This window comes from Parasteatoda tepidariorum, chromosome 1 (assembly GCF_982258835.1).
Source record: "Parasteatoda tepidariorum strain Cologne lab strain chromosome 1, Ptep-v5.0, whole genome shotgun sequence".
In the NCBI taxonomy this organism is placed as follows: domain Eukaryota; kingdom Metazoa; phylum Arthropoda; class Arachnida; order Araneae; family Theridiidae; genus Parasteatoda; species Parasteatoda tepidariorum.
Window position 1 is genome coordinate 111,418,906 of NC_141755.1, and position 24,568 is coordinate 111,443,473.

General features: G+C 28.8%; 1 protein-coding gene across 2 annotated transcripts in view; it reads right to left on the bottom strand.

The window, feature by feature from the left end:
• Positions 1 to 24,568, bottom strand: part of LOC107454697 (uncharacterized) — a 33,270-nt gene that overhangs the window by 8,436 nt on the left and 266 nt on the right. For both annotated transcript variants that reach the window (XR_015428821.1, XM_087150408.1), the window contains exons 2-8: positions 18,522 to 19,931; positions 14,408 to 14,447; positions 11,191 to 11,246; positions 9,427 to 9,520; positions 5,450 to 5,602; positions 3,556 to 3,751; positions 791 to 897 (exon numbers count right to left, since the gene is read on the bottom strand). Coding sequence is in view for 1 of the 2 variants with exons in the window: in XM_087150408.1 (XP_087006534.1) it covers positions 791 to 897; positions 3,556 to 3,751; positions 5,450 to 5,602; positions 9,427 to 9,520; positions 11,191 to 11,246; positions 14,408 to 14,447; positions 18,522 to 19,931 (2,056 nt within the window). In the remaining variant the exon portion in view is untranslated. The remainder of the gene's footprint in view (positions 1 to 790; positions 898 to 3,555; positions 3,752 to 5,449; positions 5,603 to 9,426; positions 9,521 to 11,190; positions 11,247 to 14,407; positions 14,448 to 18,521; positions 19,932 to 24,568) is intronic.

The following is a 24,568-nucleotide window of genomic DNA, read 5'->3' on the forward strand; positions in this document are numbered from 1 at the left end:
TAAATCATTCAAACATAAAATCAATCGAAACATAAAATCAATACAGGAGAAAAAAAGCGCCAGAATAGGAGGTTTCCATCATCTTTAATAATTCTTATATGGCATAATTCAAAAGCTAAAATTTAACACTAAACATACCAACACTTAATATATATCTATTTCTACCATAGCTGGTTAAATGACCGGACTTCATAATTAATATTATTTCTTCTAAGAGCTTGAGTTGTCTTGATTGTTTCGACATTTTTCTGGATAAAAACTAACAGTTAGTTAGAAATGAAGTGAAGCTATCAAAATAAAATATAAGCTACTTACAGTAAAAAACATTTAGTTTTTGTAACTTTTCTGACACAAACATGCCAATCTAAAATTTTAGGTACTCTCTTGAAATTTAAATTCACAGTTATTCTGATAGAACTAACTACGCAACAGTCTTTGCAAAAATTTGCAATTAATCGCATTACGCAGTAATTTCTGATCCGTAACTTTATAAAGCAATAAATTTCCCCCCGGTCAAATGACCGGTTGTGGTAGAAATAGGTATGCGACAAGTATTATTCGAAACAAGCAAAATACAAAATAAATAATATTAACTCTATATAATTGTTAGAAAAAGTCATGAAGTCAAATGTGCAAAAACAATAAGATAATAAATGCATTTTCCACGCAAAAGTTCTTCATTCGTATTTTTAGTGTTTAAAGGGTAGAAATATTAACAAGCTTAAATTGCATGAAAAAATGTTCATTTAACTTAAATGCAATTATTTTCTTCATTAATAACAATACTTACTTTATTAATATTTCTTTCTTCACGGGATGAGGGAAAATACAGTCTTTGCCTTTATCACATTGGCCTCGTAAAAATTTAGTGCAAATCAAGATGTGAGCCTTCTTGCACTAAAGACAAAGTAGCAATCAACAATAATATAGCTTAAATTTCAAGAGTGAATTCATCAATAAAAAACTTCATATCATAATAACTTCCAATGAATTATTTTTGGGACATCCCATTTTGGTTCCGATCAATTTTTCATTACAGTAATTTTAAAAGAAAAAAATGAAAAAGCATATATACTTGTACAATTTAAAATACTTAACCTTTCAAAAAAAAAAAAAAATGATTTTTTTTTTAAAGTTTTGTTTTATTAATGTGTGTGTGTATATATAGATATATATATATAATTATTTAATGTTCAAAATAGACTAAAATTAATTTAAAAAAAGTAAAAAGATAAGATTAAATGTGAAACTTTCAAATATTAAAATTTTCCTTTATTTGTACACAAAACAAGTTTAAATTAAATCAGTTTAGTTTTATGTTTATTTAAAAAGTACTTATCAAACATATAGTTTGTGTATATAAATAATGAAAAGAGATTTTTGCCCAATTTTATGTTTCCTAATCTAATATTAATTTGACAAATTAGGTGTTTACAAATTCATGAAAGCTTGAATAAATGATTCTGCAATTGGTTTGCAATAACTATTTGACATACTTTAGTTATAACATCACTTTCAAGCTTTTATCAGATTGACATATAATTTTTTGCATGTTAGCAGAACATTACCTAGAATCATTTTGACATTTCTATTGAAATGTTATTTTATTACAAGAGAAAAAAATATTTTGGGACTTTTCTATAAAGGTTCAAAAGCTGTGAGTGTAAGTTCATTAGATTTGATTTTATAAATTTGTAAAAATTTTTTTTCAATATTAATTATTATTTTTGTTTAAGTTTAGCTTTAAAGTTATGTAATATCAGAATTCTTATTTTTTCTGTAATTTTTGTGAATTCAGAGATGGCATTACTTTTGGAAATTAGGAATTTCAATGACCGTTTGGAAAGGGATTATTTAATTGCAAAAAGTTTCAATGTTAAGTACGCATGCAAAAAGAATATAAGATGAAAAAACATTATTCATTGTTGAATGAAGAAAAGTATCATAACAACTACGGAGGAGAATCTTGAATTATTTTGATTGCTAATTTAAAGAAGTAATTGAAGCAGGAATTTTTTCCCAATCATCTGTTCAGCATTCATTTCTCTTGTTCTGGCTAAAGCAGCCATTCACAGATAGCAATTTAGTAAACAAATATGTGCTATTAAAATGGCGAAAGCTTTTGGCGATGATAGATAAGCCTAGAAATTTGATTCAATGGCGCTTTTTAATCAAACTTAGCAGAGCAGGTAGCAAAATCATTAATTGATTTAATTGAGAAAAAAAGTGCCTATTTCTCACCTTGCTTTGATGAAAGCATTAATCAAACTGATGAGAGTTAGTTTGATTAATATCTAATATTTATACGCCTAATGTCTAATATTTGCACACTGGAAGATTTTTCTCACAAAGGAATTATTGGAAATGTATCTAATGACTGATAACACAAAAGGAAAGAACATCTGCGAAGCAGAGAAAAAATTACGAGGTTTTAATAAATGTTCAGATATTGAAACGGATAGAGCACCAGCGATGCTAGCGGAAAAAACCGCATTGTTTAGAGAAAACGATGTCATTTCTCCAACAATTCAAGGAGCTTATGTTCAGGGTATCTGCTAGAATTTAGATTTTCAAATCCATGACTAATTTCAAGAATTTTTCATGACTTAAAGTTACTGTTTTCTCTGACAAAAACACAACACTAAATTAAAAAAAACATTATAATAACATTATTTGAAATGATAAGTATAACCGAAACTGTTATACTCTGCATCTTCATACTTATAAATTTTAAAAATAGTAAAGAAAGAGTTGAAGCAATGAAATAGGAAAAAAAAATATATATATATATATATAAAAGCAAATAATTCGTTTTTTTTTTTCCTGATGAATTATACCTGATGAATTATTATGATGATGATGATAAAGATACTTTTCTTGTTCAAGGGAAAGGAAAGAAATATTCTTGATTTTTCTGTTCTCATTTTGGAATTAAAAAAAATAATTCTGAAATCAGAGAAGTTTAAAAAATAATTCGCTCTAGAAATGATGTTCTTTCTTTCATTCTTTGAAAGAGCACCATAATTTTTAAAGAACATGATATAAACATTTTATATCATGAATAAAATATGACTGTCGAATTCAGATATTCGGAACACCATGGAATGGGGGGGGGGGGGGGGGTCGAACTCTATTTAAAAAATTAGATTTTTCAGCAACCTAAATCCATGACTTTCTATGACTTAAAAAAAAATATATAGCTAAAATCATGAAATTTCATGACAAATTTTGTTCAAAATAGAAATCTATGACTTTTCAGGTGTGCGGATAGCTTGTATGTTGAAAGTCTGGGAAATAAAATCAGGTTTTTCAAACTTGTGATATAAATTATAAATATGGTAAAGGGTGAAAGTTGTGCAATTCTGCAATTAGAATTTATTTTAAAATAAACTTTTGTGATATAATAATGATAAAATAAAACATTTTCACCAAACTATAAAAAAAATATAAATATACAAGTTTCAAAAACAAAATAAACAAATTCATTATTTAACTTAAACTAAAGAATTTTTTAACCACAACAAAGAATAGATTAAAGAATTTTAAACCACTTACAGTTTTTCCATTAGGGCAGTAGCCTTGAACAAAGGCTTTGCACAATTCAGCATCAGAGGAAAGTTGCTCATGCAGGTATGGACAGTCTTTTTTTGTGCACGCATTTTGTAAGAAAAATGAACAAAGAGCCATTTTCCCAGGATTAATCTCATGAGAAAATAAGCATTTCTCACTCTTACAAGTCCCACGTAAAAACCTAAAAAAAATAAATCAAAAATCAATAATTTGAAAACAAAAATAAAGAACTTAACAGAATTTATAAAGAAGAAACTCTAATAACAATTTTAATTTCAGCTTTAATAATAACTGATCAGGGGCAATCGAGGCACAGAGTGAAAAACCCTGAAAATTTTATGTGCAAAAAATCGATATCAATTTATACAACCTATATGTTTTATATTTAATATAATTTTTTAAATTAACATTTATAATTAAATTACCTACTAATGCAGAATATCACACTTTTAGAGTAACTAAAAGGAAAAACTTATTTCTCACAAGAATTGCGATATTGGATTTTAAAATCGCGTGTACATGAATCACTTTTCAAAATGTTTAGATTAGACCCCGTTAATACAAATCCGAATGTGTAGATTTTAAATCTAGCATAAATGCAAAAATTGAAGTTTGATATTACAAACGCATGAATACGAATGACAATATTGGATTTTAAAAACATGTGAATACGAATCATAATAATGGATTTTAAAAACGCTTGAATACAAATTGTGACATTGGGTTTCAAAAACAGGTAAATGCAAATCCCGATATCGGACTTTTCAATCACGTGAAATAAAAATTGCGATGAACAATTTTATAAATCACATGCATACAAATTGCAACGCTTAGCTTTTAAAGCAGGTAAATACAAAGATTGATGTTTGATATTAAAATCGCGTGATTAAGAATTGCAATCTTAGCAGATTCCAGAGTAGTTACAAATATTTAAAATGGCGAAAAAAAAAAGCCAAATCAAAAGAATCAAATGGGCAGAAGAATGCATATAAACGTCCCTTAACAGGATTTAGAATAAACTTCACAACTTTGTCAGATTGAAGTTTTTGATTTGCGGATGTCCGCGAACCAATGTTCTTGAGATATGCAGAATACTGAGATACAGGTTTGGGGTTTCGAACGCCCTAAATTGGTTTTGAACAAGACACGTGGGTTTAACTGTCTTAAACTGTCCTAAACTGACTAAAATTGTCTTAAAGTGACCAAAACCTTGAAATTAGGTTAAAGATGTGGTATTCCAGAGGTGTAACTATAGGACACATAATAATTACGTATATTAATAAATATTTGATACCTTTCATACAATCCGCTTTAGCTTATTAAACGAAAATAATATAATAGAAAAAGATTTATAACTTTTAAACTCGACAATTCATTGAACAACAAAAGTGAATACCTTATCTTTTAAATATGAATAAATATGCTTTTAATACTGATAAATTATGTTATAAATAATGCAATATGAAAAATAATAATAAACTTTTTTAATAAAACAAAAACTTGTCTTCATTCTGCGTCTTGCTAAAAAATTAACCTTTCATTTTCCACATTTTTTAAAATTGTGATATAATCTGACTAAAAGAGTTTTAGACAAAGGGATTTTAGACAGGACAGTTTAAACCGTGGATTAATCCAGTCTGTCCTAAACCTTGCTAACCCTGTTACGATATCTGTGCAAAAATTGCATGCTCTGTTTCTAGTTTTTAGACCCCCCCAAAAAAGGTTCCAAAAACATGGAGGAACCCCGGAATACAATCACCCCTGACTGATGCGATTGAAGATGTCTTTGAAAAACATCTTTTTGAAAGAAAATTACGATTAAAATTTAAAAAGTCACATGAATTGTTAAACAATAAAAAAGGGAAATAAAAGTGCATACCTGGTGCAAACAGCAATCTTGCTTGGATCATGAACAAAAGCACATTTAATACCTTTATTGCATCGTCCAAATCTGTTATAAAACATGCAATAAGAGTTGATTTTCTGCATCTTTTTTCTTGTTGCTTGATTTATGCTACGATTTAATGCACGGCTAGAATAAATAGGTTTACAAAATATTGATTATCAACACAAATGTTTAAATAACAGGTAAATTAATTAAATATGATTAAATAATAAATTAATTAAAAATGAAAAAAATTAAATTAATTGAAAGAATTAGTGGTAAGATATTACTAAAAATGTGCTTGTATTTTTAAACGAAATGTTTCTACAATGAGGCCATAATTGATTTCAATGTACCTCAAAATAAATTTTGCTAGTAAACCAACAATGATTCATAACTTGATTAAAAATTTCCTTTGCTTAAAAAATAAATATAATTTTATAGAGAATGAAGTTTTAAATCAAGTTATTTTTTTATCACTTCAGTTTCTGAATAATATTTGTTTAAAACAATGAATCAATAAAATTGTAACAGTGAAAAGATGAATAAAAAATTTAAATATGATTCACTACAAAATGAAGAAAATTGTGATCGCCACAAGGCGATTACACGTTACCCATTGACAAAATGGCTGTTGTCTCATTTTTAAACTTTATCGTGTTTTCATCTTGGACATCTTTAACTGTTAATCCTGAACTGCTCGGTACACAATTTTGCAGACATATTTAAATGCAGTTCAGAAACATTTTGCGTAAATTCTTTTGATGACTGAATAGATATTGAACAGCTAAACGAGATCAACATTAAAATTTTCGGATTGGTACAATGTTGTTCGATGGAGATTGTAAGCCGCGTCACACAACTGTTTCGGATTCACAAGTTCATACATGAAATATGATTTGAAAGCTAAGCTTTTTTTCAATTTTACACGAACAGTCAATGAATCAACGCTTGCTTAAGGTATTCTCGCCTACGTTCTTAGGCTTTTTCAGCCCTGGTAAGTTTAGACCTTGGTATAGTTTTTCTTGTTTCAACTCTAACTTTTGGGACCTAGTCAATCCGTTTGGACCTTCCTTATTTGTGATATTCATCTGAATTAGTATTGAAAACGATCCAGTTTGAACTATAGGTTAGAATTTCTGACTCTTAATTAAAACAATAAAAATATCGTTCAAATGATGAAATTCTCTTTTATTCACAACTCAAGAAATATTTATGGGATCTCTCTGGTCCCAGATCTCAAAAATAAACTCACTTAATGCATAACAAAATTAAAAGTGTAAAAAAGAATTCTAAAAAAATTATCAAACAGCAGCGGTCGCCATAGCAATGCATGCACACTCTTATTACTCTTGATTATTGTAGTTGAAAAGTGAGGACGCCATGAAACCCAAACCAAGACTCATTTTGCCAATGGGTAAAAAACAACTTAAAATTCACAATAAATAAACCATTTTTAAACATAATATGACACAGTTAAATAACACTTTTTATCAGTTAAGGAAAAAAAAAATTTCTCTACAAATCGGGCAGGAGTTTTCTCACTTTTATACTAATTTAATTGTACACATAGCTGCATAAAAACATTCTATTCAATGGATAAAAACCCCTGTGGTAGAATTTTTTCTGGCTTTCTGCAACAAAATTTTCTGGGCACTAATATCCTTCAGCAAGATACTTTAAATCAGGGTTGGAGTTTTTGCCAGCAAAAAGGGGTTTTCGCCGGGACAGTGGCAAAAACCTGGTAAAAACCGGCAAAAACCAAATTATCTAAATTGCTGATTAAATATTATTACAAAATAATTGAAACAAATTTAAATCAATCATAAGGAATAATAATCTTGATACATTACATGAAAAAATTATTTTTAACATATTAATAATTAATATAAGGGTAATAATTTTTAAAAGATTGAAAGTTTTTGATCTCCTTTAATTTTAGAATCCTAAAATATGTTTTTTTCACAAATAAATATTATTATTTGTATAATATTATTATTTATTATAAAAAATTATTATTTGTACAATAATTAACTACACATGTTGATAAGATATTTTAAACTTTAAATTATAGTTATATTAATTTAAAATAAGTTCATTTCACTGGAAAAAAGAGAATAATCACAAATTTTCCAATCAATAATGTTTTAAACTACTAAAATGATATATTATTACATTATCATTTAATTATGGAATAATAATTTTGTTAATTTTTTTGTAACTATTTACATTCATAAAATATATTTCAATTTTAGGAATAATTTTGTATCAAAAATGTGTTTTTGGAATGTGTTTTGGATCTTGGAAAATATAGGTTTTTGCCACTTTTTGCCAATTTGCATGGCAAAAACCTGTTTTTGCCAGGACGGTTTTTACCGGTATTTACCATGGTTTTTTCTACCTGCGGCAAAATCTTGCCAACCCTGCTTTAAATAATAACAAATATCAGGGTGCGTAGCCAAATCTTTGAATCAAAAATAAGCACTTTTTAAAAACTTTTCAAGCACTTTACAAAAATTTTCAAGCACTCAAAAAATTCATATTCAATCAATGATATTATTGAAAAACAAAAACTTTTTATAAACAGTTTTAGCGTTAAAAAAAAAAACGCAAAAAGAAACGGGCGTAAATTGAAACAATCAGTACTTTCCCAAATCACTGAGTGAATTCAACTTGACCCTGAACTCAGAACAAAAGTACCCTTACCCCCTACGTCAAAAAAAGTGTTAGAAGTAAATAAAATAAACAAGAACAAAATTAAAATAAATTAAAAAGAAAAAGATTTCATAAGGATCTGACATTCTCTACCCGAATTGGAGCACTCGGGTTTCCGTTTCAAGTATGCGCGCATGCGCAAGTCATAACGTGGGTACGACATGAAGTCTGCGTGAATGATTACGCAGCAAACTCCCCATTTTTCGTGAAATGCATGCGATCCACCAGATATCACTGAAGGGTAAAAAAAAATTTTGAAAAAAAAAGCACTTTTTAAAAACGCCAACTGAAAAAAGCACCTTTAAAAGCTTTTAAAAACAAAATCCCCAAAAAAGCACCTTTAAGTACTTTTTACAAACGCTACGCACCCTGAATATGTATGTTACTAACTCAAAGTAATAAAAATGCTACGTTTACAAAAAAAGAAAACGAAACACATATTATTTTCATTGAATGTGTAATATTTTTTTATTCTAATATTATGGGCGATATTCTTACATTGTGTTACAAATGCAATAATTATTTCATAATCACATTTTGCAAATTATTATCACACTAGAAAAAATAAGTAAAAATAATGAAATAGGTAGCAGTAAATACCAAAAAACAGATCAATGTCAAAATCACGCGAATCGGAGTCTTCAAAAAAGGGGTTACTCAAATGCGTGTTTCGTTTCAAGATTTGATTGTTATAATAAATAATATCGGATTTTTAAAAACTATATGGAAATGTCTGCCACTAGATTTGAAAGCATTAAAGAATAAATTAAAGGGCAATTAAAAAAATTATTCCTTTTTAACCAATCAGTCAAATAATTTAAAGATTTAAATTAAAATGAAAAAGAAAATCGCTAAAGAAAATTTAAAAATTGAATTAAATAAGATTTACCAGATCTTGAATATTGATATTAAAATTTTAACAAAAATTTTGGGTTCATATTCTAACTTAATTATTTCTTGGCAAAAAAACAAAGTTAACTGTTACAATTAGTAAAATAGTTAATTATTTTAAATTCATTCCAAGGAATATAATTCTTTTTATTTACATCAGTCTTAAATTTATGGCAAAATTACAAATTAAAATGTGTTTAAATCAAAAAAACTTTTTAAATACTACAAATATCAGTTTGAATTATATCTTTTATAACTTTAAATAGAGAGAGAAAAAAAGAGAGGCATGCATGATGTTTAATATATACCAAATAAATAATGATCAACAGTACTTTATATAACATAATAAGAATGAAATATTTTACCTGGCCATCATTTTTGAAACTGGACTTAGAGTCTTTATCACAGGTTTCCAGATAAAAGATTTTCTATGTGAAGATAGTTTTGTACTTTTGATACCTGGAAAAATATTTATACATTATTTTATTAATCAAAACCTTAGATATCTATGATGAATAGATTAAAAATAAATTGCATGTTAAGCAGATAAATAAATACCAAATACAGGGTGGCCACTCAAATCTAGAAAAAAAAAAATTTCCCTGTGTTTTCTCAGTACATATCATACACAATATATTAAGAGGAACCACAACAATTACTGTGCTATATTGGGCTAACTATACTAATTTTAATTGAGGGAGAAACTTATAGGAAAAAAGAAACATACTCAAATAATGCTACAGTAAATGAAATTGTTTAGTTTAGCTGAAATATCATGGTTAAATATCCTATAGATTACGCTTTGAGTGGTCACCATTTTTTAAAGGACAAAAATAAGAAACAACATTCCCCGTATTTTCCCAGTTTGTTAAGAAAAAAAAATCAAAATTCCCTGTATTTTCCAGGTTTTCGCTGTTTTTCCTGTGGAGAGACAACCCTGTAAAATATAAAAGAAAGGTTGGCAGCTAAGTTACTTTTTAACTTATACTTATTTATAGCTTAGTGAAGCAAAAAATGCTTCAGAATCTCTCTTGATGTTTCTTTATTATAATACCTAAGAATAATTGCAAACAATAATTTATAATTCGGTTAAATTAGGAATTTCATTTGGCCAAATATAAAATTTCCCTTTTCCCAAAATTAAGATTTCACACAAATTAGGGGAGAGTCGGATTGCCCCGCTCACTTAAGGAGTATTGCTTATATTTCTGTATAATATTGAGTAATAATCAATATTTTTGTATGTTTCTATTGTTTTACCATCTAATTAAATAATGCAAAAAGAATAAACCAAAAAAGAATAGTTTAACTTAAAAAAATAGAAATTAAAAAAAAACATGTTTTTCAGCTCTTTTCAAAATGTGTCGGGTAGCCCCGTCCAGTTACAAAAATTATGCTTTTTGACTGTTTTTTCAAGTGTAAATGAAAATGACCAATGTATTGACAATAGGTAAACCTTGTTTATCATTTTTATCACAAAATTATTTTATTTATTACATATTTAAATACTTTTAGTGAATTCTATCATTTAATAACAACAATATTTGTTGTTAAAAATGCATATAACATTCAAATTTGAAGCAATAAAATAATAATCTTTGCAACCGTACATTTATTGACAAAATAAAATTGGTCTTTGATACCCGGCATTCATGTGAGCGGGGCTACCCGAAATCCAATTTTTTTGTAAATTTGCAATTACTCGAACAATTTTTTACATATAGACTTCTTTCTTTGTGCAAATTAAACTTAAGACTACATACTTTAATGCTGTATGTAAAGAAAAAATTATTTTTTTAGTATTAAAATGAAGTTTAATCGAAATATTCAACCAATTTTTCTTAATTTCATGACTACTGTATTCAACATATTTTCAAAATTATTGTTCACCATGTTAACAGCTGCATAAATACTTGAAACTTCGAAAATAATCTTTTTTCAATATAACAATTTATGTCCGATGGCCCATTGACTTGAAAAAATAGTCTATACATATGAAATTGAGAGTGGGCGGGGGTACCCGACTCTCCCCTAAGTGATAAAAATAATCTTTCAACTAGTGTTTTAATTTAATTAACAAAGATAACACATGATGCACAAGTTGATGTTTACCAAAAAAAGAGACTTACCAAGATTCACTATTTTTTTCTGAGGGCATTTTCTGTATTTGAGCTTAGGTAGAAAGCTATTGACAGATAAAATTATTAAATATTACAAAATTTATTTCAACATCTATTATGACATACTAATACTCTTAAAAAAAATTTTTTTTATTTAACGAACAAGTAATAGAAATGAAAAAAAATATCAGATGTTTAAAATAAACAAAAACTTCGAGAAAAACATTTTCAAAAACAATTCACTAGAAGCAAGTAGGTACTCATATTAAACTAAACATTTTCTAAAAAAAAAAAGCTTTAACAATTTTGTTCAGTTGCACTTTATTGCTACTTTATTTTAAGAAAAATTTTTGCTACATGCTTCTATGAATCAGCTAACTGCAACCATGCACTTCACTATAAACTTCTTAGATTATTTTATACAACATAAAAATTAAGTAAACTTTATTAGAAATTAGGGGTGCACAACTTTTTTGAGTGAAGAGCCACTTACACAGCACGTAGATTAACAAAGGGCCGCACTCATATTTAGTCATGTTCCCATAAGCAGAATATTTTCAAATGTTCTGCAACAGGATTTATTAATTTATGCAAATGTTCTACAAGCATTTCACAGTGAAAAAAAAATCCCCTTTACGTTAAAATACTATATTTTCATTTATTAAAATATATGATCATACACAGATACAGTGCATTATTTTTTAAACCAAGGCAAACATTCTTGATTTGTTACTTTTTCAATCACTTTTGAAGTACAAAATTGTGTTAATGACGATGATGATGATGAATTATTTATAAAATGCTAATGATATGAAGGTCCAAACATTAAAATAAGGTCTGCCTTAAAAATCTTTCGAAGGGACAAGTGCCTAGATGGTGCACCATTTGCAAACACAAACATTCGCTGGTCTGTTATTCCAATAACTTCTTCATCTCCATCGAAAACATTTGGTCTTTTAGAAACAATTCTGTCAATCATGGATCCCCACGATTCACAAATTACTTCTGAAATGGGAATGGAAATTATGAAAAGTTCATGAACTTTATGAAATTGGAAATCTCTGAATTTACTTCCTTTACGGCTTGCTTTAGAAGCTCTCTAGATAAAACTACATATCGATTTCTACTGCTGTCTGCTAAAAACTGATACGCCCATTTCATAAAAATGTTATAGTTAATTTATTAATTTCCACCTCAAAATGGCAAAGATATGGGTGAGAGAGATTACTGATTAATGTGCTGAAATTTGAACAGGGTGTCAAAGGTGCCTCTTCTAAAGCAACATCATTCTTGGGAAACAGCAAGTGGTCAAAGCTAAAGAGAATTTTCATTCGTTTAAGGACAATATCAACGTTTTCCTCTTTTTCAAAATATATTTTATACTGCTTCAACATGGAATCAATGTAGATTATCATTTGCATTACATCTGAGGAAAATATAGAAAGCTCAGAATAATTTAAGACGGAGAGTAGTCTTTTGGAGCTAACAGGCAAATCTGCAGAGGAACTTCTTGAAACATACTTTCCTGGCCAAACATTTGTAATGCATTCTTTGTATTTTTAAACAATGAAGAAAGCAATAACTTTACCATATTTTGGAACTCCTCTATGCTTACTATACTTGAAATGAGGATAAGATGCTCTTTTATAATGTGCAATGAAGCCTTTATTTTACTGATGTGGTCGGCATATTCCCATGGTAAACGATCTGAAATGCTCTGCAAGATTATGAGGGGAAGATTTTAAACCTTCAGGTCATTTAGGTCTACAGAAGAATGTAGTGTGAGATTAGGATTGGGCATTGTTCTGCAAGACTACCGGATTATTCCCATGGTAAAAGATCTGAAATGTTCTGCTAGATTAGGTATGTGGAGAAGCTTTTAAACTGTCAGGTCATTGTGGTCTACGTAAAAATGTAGTATGAGATTAGGGTTGGGGATTGTTCTGCAAGACTACCGGAGGTAGGTGGAGGAGGGGGGTTCGCAGGAAAACGTTGTCACTTATTCAAGATACAAATTGTTCTGCAGGACTTCGTTTGTTCTGCGACGTACGTCGCAGTTTTAGGCACTTTCTGCTTCTGGGGTCATGTTAGGGGTAAATATGATAATGTTTATCTAAACATTAGTGTTCTAAGCACCAAATATTTTTACCAAATTAAATTACTTGTGGAAAATTAAGAACTTTCAATTATTTGAATTTATTCAAAAAAACTGATACACCTTCTTAAAAAACTTTTTCCATTTATCAAATATATATATACATAAATATCGGGAGGCGGATACAAATTCTAATCAAAAAGAAGCTTACAGAATGAAAGTGCAAGAGAAATACATATTTTATAGAGTAGCATAAATTTGAATTAAACATTTCAATAAAAGAAAATTTATAATGTTTAGATAAAAACCAAATTAAAAGAAATTTTTTATTGTGTTCAGTAGTTCCAGCTGGTCGCATATCATCAACAATCGACGGGCCGCACGCGGCCTTCAGGCCATAGGTTGTACACGCCTATTTTAAATAATCAAATTTACTTCATCAGTTACAGAGCTGCTCGTTGATTCAGACTTCCATTATGTTGCAGTTCCGTTTTGCCTTTTTGATTGATATCGCACTGCACCTAATTTTTTGCAACCAATTTTTGACAGGTAGGTACTGATGAACAATGGGCTATTGGTGACGGGTTGGGAAACATCCCCGAGGATGATCCCAAGACATACCATCTCAGTTTTGATCCTCTGCAGAGGGTTCCCCTATTTTGGTAGCCCGAAGTCAAGCACTTTACGGTAGAACAGTTTAACGAGGACTGATACCGCATGTCCGCATGATGATCAAAGCGGTCACTCACCAGCTTACCGACTGCAGAGCCAGGGATGCTTTTCTACTGGGAACCATGTCTTCACTATTAGTCCACAGTTTCAACATTTCTACCAACTGATGCAGAAACAAGGACAACAAATCCTTATTTTCCTTTCCATTGATAGATGCGGAATTCTGATAGTTTTAAAAAAATCTAAATATTAACACTATAAGAATAGCATATGACCGTTAAATGAAGATGCAGGAACGATGGATCAAGGTTAGACTGCTTTTGTTGCGGTACGGTTTCCTCAACACATTATTTTTGTGATTGAACTAGCATTTTATGAAATATCCAATTTACTGGCCGAAATTAAAATTTAATGTTTGTTAAATAATTATAAATATGAAATGCATTTTAGTAAACTTACCTCTCACCGCTCTTTGAAATGTTGGAATCACTTCTATATCCTAAAATACATAAAATTTTTTTAAGTATTATATAAACTGATAAAAAGTTTTTCGACAGTTTTTGATGAGGAAAAGAAGGTTTTGTTTGCACTCTACTTTTTAGCAATTTTTCATAGCATTTCTGGCACATTTTTACTGACTCACTCCACTTCTTAAACCACATGCCAAAAAGGGAAACCAATTAAATTCACTTTTATAATAGCTATTTAAAATTTTTTTAAAAATTTATACGATTCATAAATAAAATATACAGCAGATCTATATTAATATACAAAAAATGCTTTTAATCAAAATTCAGAGTTCATCCCAATCTGTGAAATTCCGGAAGCATAGGAAAAGCTTCTTCAAATTCAATCATTGAGACCTTGAGGGAGAAAATTCCTTTTTTTAAAAGTTTGATTACATTTTATTATAAAATCTTTTTTCTTTAAGAGTCCCAGTCAGACAGGATTTTATTATCTTTATGTTAACCTTTGAAGATTTTTCAGTATGGAATTTACTTATTTATTCTATAACTAATTAATGTTTTAATATTTTTTTGAAAACAATTTTGTTTCAGTTTATGTAGTGAAATATGTTTTAATATTAAATTTCAAGTTAAAGAATTTTGAATTACAAGGTTTGTAAGTGTTTTTAAAACTTGAATTTTGACAAAGTTTAAAAATTTTACAACATTAAAATTCATGAACTAAGAAAACATTTGTTAGATAAATAAATACTAAAAGGGTTTTTTCTTTGTTTGATTGCTTGTAATAAAGTTTAGTTCTTCAGTTTTGTGAAACCAGTTTTTGGTGACGTAGCATTCAACTTATGTCATCGACTATGAGTGTTCGACAGGCCTTTTTACATTTACTGTTGGTTGATAGCTCATGCCCTAATCTATAGCAGGTGGAGAGTACTTCAGCTTCAGTTCATTATGTTGTATTCTTACTTTTTGTTGTTTCGTTACTCTGTTCGTCAGTGAGCGATGTGCTTGTTTTTAAATAAATAGTTTACCATGGACTGTTTTAATGAAAGTTAATACAGGCGAACCCCGCTATAGTGAACACTCAGATGCAGTGAAATTTTTTAGCGGTCCCGTCCGTACTCCTATTTAAATAATGTTATTTTTAACGCTTATAGTGAACAGCTTAGAACTTGGAAACTCGGTTATAGTGGACTTAAATTTCATTTCTTTAAATATCTTTTTCAATCCTCCATCTTTAAACTTATAGGTGTTGGGACTGAAAATGAATGCATTCCTATAAAATGTGCCATATTTCACTCTTTTATGCTCATCACTTTTAACTATACTGTAATAAATGTCAAACAGAATCTTATACTCCCCCCTCCCTGACAAGCCTTGCTTTGGCTTGCTCTACAACTAGTTAACTTGGCCACCTGCTGAATTTTTGGAATTTTCTTATCTATTCGAACCTTATTCTTTACAAATCACCCCTTGACAATCAAGAAGGGGAACAATTTAACTCATTCTACAGCTGCTCTCTTTATATTCTTACATTATCTATTTGAGACAAGATTTTTATTTCAAAAGCAGTGAAAATGGCAAATTCTCTGAAGAGAAAAGCGTTTTCGATAGAGGACAAAGTTAAAATTGTAAAGCGTATTGAAGATGGAACCAATCAATCGGCACTGTGTAAGGCATTTTCCTTGTCAAAATCTACAGTTTCAAACATTTGGAAAAATCGAAGTACAATTCTTGCAGCATGCGACAAAAATATGGTATCATCGAAAAAACTGTGTGGAGCTAAAAAGAGAAAACGTAGAAGAAGCTTTGTTAAAATGGTTCACCACTCAGCGGGATAGAAATCTTCCTGTAACCGGACCCATGCTTCAAATTAAAGCGAATAAGTTTGCTGAAAAATTAGAGGAAAGGGAATTTGTGTGCTCCAATGGATGGCTGGATAGATTCAAAAAATGGAATAATATTTCTTCAGGAAAGATTATTGGAGAAGAAGCGAGTGTTGATGCAACGTATGTGGAAAACTGAAGTGTGGCCAAGTATTATACAGAATTATGAAGAGAAAGACATTTTTAATGCTGACGAAGCTGGACTATTTTACAAATTGATTCCCAATCAGACGTTAAAATTTGAAGGAGAAAAATGCACTAATGGGAAACTCTCCAAAGTGAGAAAAACTGTTGTTGTTTTTGCTAACACGAATGATTCGGAAAAGCAAAAACTAACTGTCATAGGTAAATCTCAAAAACCAAGGTGCTTTAAAAATGTTAAAAAACTAAGTACTTTTTTCATCAAATTTTGCTTTATTATCTGTTAATTAGTTAATAATTTTTTAAGTGACTTATGTAAAATTGCAAACCTAATTTTCAATCATTCTTCTGTCTCAATCATTCACTCTTCATTCTTCATTCAATGTCTTATGCAAAAAATATTCTTCAAAAAATTTGGATATAATGAACCATCGGTTACAGTGGACACATTACTGAGTTCGCAGACCAGGGTTGGGTTTTTGGCGTCAAAAAGTGGTTTTTAACATGACAAGGGTATAATACTGGTTTAAACCGTCAAAATCTGAAGTTTGCCAAGAAAATATATAAACTTCAAAACTACCAACAGTTGCCATGCATTATATTGAAATTTATTTATACTATAGGTAATCAGCAGGTTTTAACATATTTTTTAATTAAAATTAAGGTAAAATAACAGATTTAAAATCTTAGAAATTTATATTCAAATGCATGTGCGGAAAAATTTTGCACAATATTTATATTTTGAAAAAAAATTTTTTTTTTGATATTTAAGAATATTAAAAGTTTATTACTATGCATTTTTGACATATAAGGAACATATAACTAATATTTATAAGGAACTTATAAGTTATGTTGTATAAATACAAACTTGATACATGTGTATAAAATTTTTTTTTTAATGTTATACCGAATATCTTTATTATCCAGTATGTTAATTTGAATTTAAAAGTAGTTATATTTATGAATAATGATAAATATAATTCATATTGTTTATTATATTTATTTAGAATTATTACACTTATCATTTTAAAACAATTTTTATCTCTTAATTTTTTTTTTCTCCACTTGTATTAAGAATACAAATAATGTATATCTTGAAAGCAAGAAGTAATTATTCAACAGCTGAATATTTAGATATACAACAAAACTATATAGTATTCAGCAAAATGAAATTCACAAGTATTTGGATAAACTAAATTTTCAGCATAGTAAATGAATAGGCTGAATATACTGTAAATCGACACTAACTACTCTGTGTATTTAACAGAAAGCACTTAAATTTGTATTGTCTTATGTTAACAAAAGATGTGAGTTTTCAAAAATGCAAGATTTTGGTTACTATTCAAAATATAAGTTTTCATTCAAAATTTTAAATTTATTTTTTCTAGAACATATTTAGAAACACTAATCCTTTATAAAAAATATATAAATTTTATGTATTAATTAAATTTCATATATGAATATAGGTTTTCGACATTTTTGACAGTGAGGTTTTTGACGTGACGGTTTAAACCGTCAAAAACTGTCACATGTCAAAAACCTGCCAACCCTGCCGCAAACGGTTCACTATAGCGGAGTTCAACTGTATTTAGTTACATTGACATTCTACTTCTGTTGTCAACATTTCAATGAAACATAAATTATTCCAAAAATGTTAATTGAACAGATTCTGAATACATAACAGGGTTGCCACTCAAAACTGGAAAGAAAAAAAAATTTCCTGTGTTTTTGCTGTACACATTATACACAATATATTAAGAGGAAACAACTATTACTGTGCTCTTGTGTGAGCTATATTGGGTTAACTATATTTATTAGTTTTAATTGCTGGAGAAACAGCTGAAATATGGTTAAATATCCCATAGATTATGCTTTGAGTGGTCACTGCTATTTAAAAGACAAAAATAAGAAACAAAATTCCTTGTATTATCCCAGTTTGTTAAGAAAAAATCAAAATTCCCTGCATTTTCCAGGTTTTCTCTGTGGAGTGGCAACCCTGCATAAGGAACCCTTTTTCCATCAGAAAAGAACACTTTCACAAATGGCCAAAAATTAAGCTTTAAACATATAAAATTAACATACCTTTGAAACTTTTATTTGAATACTTCGAATCAGCAAACTTTTTGTATGGGTTGAAATACTTGGCTTTTATCATTTTGACCGTTCTACCTTGAACAGAATATGAATTTATAAGCCTGTTTTTACTTTTGTACAATCTTTTTCTGGACTTGGAGAGCTTCTTTTTGTTTTCGGCAGCAAGTTCTAACAATAAGTCGACATCAACGCCAGTAGAACTATTTGGAGACTTCACAACATTTTCTAACAAACTTTTAGAAAGTTTATAAGATTTATTTAAAGTTGGATTTTGTCGGTGTTTAACAGCTGATCTATAGAAGTGTGGACTATATTTTTTACAAACTTTATTAGGTGTTTTTTTCGGCGGAGAAAAGCTGCTTTGAACACTTTTGACAAATATTCTCTTTGAACAACTCCTGGGCGTGTTCCCTAGTCTGCAATTCTTTAGTACAGTTGAACTGATATGCGTTTGCAAGGCCACATTACGACTAGGCGACAGTCCTTTATTTACAACTTTGTACTGTGTTTTAATACTTTCTTTGGACATTTGGTTGACAAGACTTTTTTGAACTGGAAAATTATTTGAGGCTCTGTTCAACCTAAAATCTTGTTTCTGAAGAAATTTGTCCACAGGGCGGCTCAAATTTTTAGATTGTGAAGCAGATAGATTCGAAGACTTTACAAATTTTTGCCTGCAATTATTGTAGTTCAATTTAGTCTTGTTTTCAAGGAGATTCTTTTTAGCTTTATTCAATACATTGGCTGAATTTTTTGTAGTAGCATTTAATAAGTTCTTAACAGCATTCATTTTTTCTAACAAAACTGTATGCGATTTTAAGTTGCCTTTCTGACGATGGGCATTGTTTTCAGTATATAATAGCTTAGGAACATTTCCCATACTTGAAACAACTTTATTCAAATTTGAATAGGAATTATTTTTAATTGAACTTTGTTTTATATTTTGCAAATCTTTTTTTCCTTCTACTTTGACCAAGCTGTTTATTTTTTTAAACCTAGAAGAATTTTTGGATTTAAGCTGTTCCGTAACAGCTTTGATTTCTCCCATCAAAGTTTTTGACTTTTTAGAAGCTTCTTGGTTCATTAATAACTTAGTAGTAACTCCTGCATTACTTAAAGCTAATTTTTTAGTATTATAGATTATGGAAGAGGAATTGCTTTTATCAAGCTGTGAACCATTCATGACTTTTTTCAAATGGTGTTTAGAAACTGTCATTTTCGATGATGAATTGTGAATAACAGTTGTCTGGATTAAAGGATTTTTCTCTTTCGTATTCTTCAAGTCACTCACTTTATTAAAAGTGAACATTGGTTTGGAAGAACATGTTGGTCGTTGTATGAAAAAAGTTGATGTGCAAGGCAAATTTTTTTCTTTTTTTTCATGTTGAGCAAGCAAATCTGAAAAATAATTACTTTTGATTAATTGCAAAATACACGAATTGAATATTTGTACTAATTGAGGATTATAAAATTAGAATGCACCACTGAATAAAATATTTTTTTAAGAATTCTCTTGGAAACTTTCAGTCCTCCGCTCTATTCTTTTCTGCAATCTTGGAGTATGCCTTCAAAATCAATTTATAATTGCTTTTGCAAAGTACTATATAATGAAAACCTTTAGATCAGGGGTCCCCAACCTTTTTGTACCTAAGAGCAAATGCCAGAATATCGGTCGAATGGCGGGCACCATTTATTTCTTCAAGATAAATTCATAGTTGGTAGACATAGGTAATACTACACACTACATATAATGCACACAAAATTTAATTTTAGAAGTTAATTCATTATATGAATATAATTAGTATTAATATTCTTGTCTAAAATAAATGATTACTAAATTGCTTGCAAAATATACAAAGTATAGTCAGTATAGAAGTCAGCTATATACATAGTAAAGAAGTCAGCTATATTTTGCTTCGTGCTTTTATATCTGTAGGGATGCAGGTCGTTTTCCTGGCGATTTCTATTTTGGTTGTGTTTATCATCAATATTGAAAAAGCAAAAAAAAAATAAATAAATAAACAAAAAATTTTATAGCATTTAATGGGAAAATGAAAAACTGAAATATTTTATCATTGGGCACAAGCAGTGGGCGCACTTAGACCGATTGACGGGCGCCATGGTGCCCGCGGGCATAGGGTTGGGGACCCCTGCTTTAGATTGATTAAATGAAGGTCTAGCTTAGGATTATTAATACTTTTCTTTAGCAAATTTAACATTAAGAAATGTGCCTCATAACTAGTTTTCTTATTATTTAAAATATATATTATCAAACATCAGTCTTGTAAATGATTTTAAAAAAACTGTGGCAGAATTTTTTTGACTATGTGAGACGAAACCCTCTAGCACTAATATCTTTCTGCAAAATACTTTTAATAATAACAAACATATAAGTTACTCATTTAAAATAACAAAAGCACTGTCCTTACAAAAAAAGGAAGAAAAAAAACTATATAATTTTTTTAAAATTGAACATGTAATAATTTTTTATCCTAATAGTATGGGTGAAATTCTCGGTGGGGCACAAATTATATATGGGTGATTTTGTTGGGGGGGGGGGAGCACAAATTATTTCCTTCTTCGCATTTTGTAAATAATCATCACAAATAAAAAAAAAATGTATAAAAATCATGAAATCCGTGTTGTGTGTTGATCAGTGGTAGTATTATGTGTGTTGATCAGTGGTAGTATTATATGTGTTGATAAGTAGTAGTATTAGAAATAAAATACATAACAGGAAGCATTTGTTGCATCAATACTGCGATATCACCTTTGAGTGGGAATCGACCATACTATAGTTGAATTCCAAGCGTAACAGAGGGGAAATCACACAAATATTTTATTCTAAAAAGTATATTGAATACTTCTGAAAACAAAAAATTCTACAGGAATATGCTACTTTAAACTGCAATGTTTAATTAATGGGTATAAAATAATAAAAGAGCCTCATAATTAAATTACAAGCTAATTACTTGTAACAGAGGGGATAAATAAAATCCCCTATGGGAATTTTCCGACATGCACTGTTATTAACATAAAATTCTGTGATTTGGACTATCCTAAACATTATCTGCAATTTTTAAAAAAAAATTATCACATTTCAAGGTTAAATAAATTATCATAGCTTCGTATCATAAAGTGATAATCGAACGTATATTTCCCTGAAGTTCAACCAACATTCAACCTTGTTTTAAGCAGTCTGTGAATCATAATTTTTTTTTTTTTTTTATGTATTTATTTCAGTGTATATAACTGAATTGAAATTTTGTCCTAACTCCAACATTCACCTATATAACTAACCCCCGTGGCAGAATCATGGCGACATTGTCGCAGAACTTAACATATTTGCTGCAGAAAGATTTTTTATTTCGAAAGAAAAACAGCTTGGTTTATTTTACTTGCAGAATTTTTTGAAAGATTATTTTTTTTCAGCAGAACTTTTTGTCCTTTTTTTCTGCAGAAGTATTTCCTAAAAATGCCTTGTTCGCATATCGGAGGTGGAAGAAACGCTTCCGATTTCTTTTTTTTTTAAAACTTTCCTTTGAGAATAAATTTTTTCTTGCAATGACTGGCTTCATCTAGAATTTCAGATTGACATTATAAAAAGTAATTTCCAAATCGATAAAATAATAAAAAGGTTAACTATACAAATATAATTTTTTAGAACAGAAGGATATTGCCAATGATATTAATTAGAATATGTATTCTTTTATGCATAGATTAAAAAAAAAAAAAATCTTTTATTTATAATTAAAAAAATATAGAATACTTTTCTATTTTATTCATGAAGGCTTTTTTTCCCCTTCTTGTTTTTTGTAAACAAAAAGCACTTTTGTTACTTGAAATTAGTAACATATTTATATAGCTAACCTATATATTTGCTAACTATTAAAAATGTCTTTCAGAAAGATATTAGTACTAGAGAGAATTGTCGCAGAAAGCTAAAACCAAACTGTACCCACTATTCACTGTTAAATTCTTCACTTACACAAAAGATGGACAAAAGGATTTTTGAAGATTAGTTAATTGGTATCTCTCAATGTCTGATCGGCAAATCAAAGATTTCAATAGGAAGAAGGAGACTAGATTAGTTGAAAATAAATGGGTACCTTTAAATGGTATTTAGGCATTCTCTTATTTCAACAAAAAAGCAAATAAAGATGTAATGTTTTTCTTTTCTTCCGATGCCCACCTGATTGACACTCTTCATTCAAGTTAGCTATATAAATTAGATAGATTTGCTGGTCATTCTTTTAAGGGCACCATATGAGGTGGGCTAACGTTGCTCCCTCAGTAATGACATATAATACAGGGCAGGGTTGGAGTTTTTGCCGGCAAAAAGGGTTTTTTGCCAGGACAGTGGCAAAAACCTGGTAAAAACCGGCAAAAACCAAATTATCTAAATTACTGATTAAATATTATTACAAAATACTTGAAACAAATTTAAATCAATCATAAGGAATAATAATTTTGATACATTACATGAAAAAATTATTTTTAACATATTAATAATTAATATAATGGTAATAATTTTTAAAAGATTGAAAGTTTGTGATCTCTTTTCATTTTAGAATCCTAAAATAAATGTTTTTTTACAAATAAATAAATATTATTATTTGCATAATATTATTATTTATTATAAAAAATGATTATTTGTACAATAATTAACTACACATATTGATAGATATTTTATGTTTTAAATTATAGTTATATTAATTTAAAATAAGTTCATTTCACTGGAAAAAAAAGAATAATCACAAATTTTCCAATCAATAATGTTTTAAACTACTAAAATGATATATTATTACATTATCATTTAATTATGGAATAATAATTTTGTTAATTTTTTTGTAATTATTTATATTTATAGTATATATTTCAATTTTAGGAATAATTTTGTATCAAAAATGTGTTTTTGTCCTCTCATCTTGGAAAATATAGGTTTTTGCCACTTTTTGCCAATTTGCTTGGCAAAAACCTGTTTTTGCCAGGACGGTTTTTACCGGTATTTACCATGGTTTTTTCCACCTGTGGCAAAATCTTGCCAACCCTGATACAGGGAATAAAAGAACATACAAGCATTGTTCAGGATTAAAAACCCAGGATCTTTCTAATCTACACAGTCCGGTCGGTAGATGTAATACTTAATAAATTCATTTGTGTTTTCAAAATAAAATGAATTTTCCTAAATATGCCGAATAACTTATCAGATTTTAACGAATATTGAAAATCTTAGGAAGGTCACAGCGACCTCTCATCTTGGTGCCCCAGTCCATTTCAAATATTCTTGTGGCAAATAAAAGTTTTTAATCAAATAATATCTTACCGCTTTCATTTTTTGAGATTATTTATTTAATTCAACTATGTAGTGTAAATGAATAAGTGTTTTATACTAGTTCTGCATTTAAAACAATTAAATATGAAAAAAAGCTTTTCAAAAAAAATATTTTTCTCCTTCCTTTCCTCAATTTTTTTCTTCTTCTTTTTTGTTGAAGAAAACCCCTGTATTTAAACATTTATCCAAAGAAGTCAAAATTTAACACCCAACATTACAATTTTAATAGGTTATAATGTTGTTTCCTATAATAATTTAAATAGTGTCACGCTTTCATGTTTTTAATCAGATGCATTATAAAAAGTTCGTTAAAATAATTTATTCATAATGATAAGAAAGAAAGACATCACAATAAAATATGTTATAAGGCAATGTTAAATTTTTTCTTAACGGTTTTCAGTTTAAATGAATATTGGGTGGCCCATCAAAAATAGCTGGAACCTAGGGGGCGAACACACCTTCAGGTTGGTCCTAATTTACATCCGATAAAAAAACTTAAACCCTGCCTACTGAAGAAGGTCTATGATTTTAACTCATATCGCTAATTACAACACAAAACTGTAATACAAAGAGTATTTTTTATGCCTAAATGTACATCGTGCGATAATATCAATTTACAATATAAATTTTATCAGCTTAAAAGGGTATCAAATGGTTAAACAAAATAGCAGGCTGATAAGTGAATAAAACTTTACTTTTA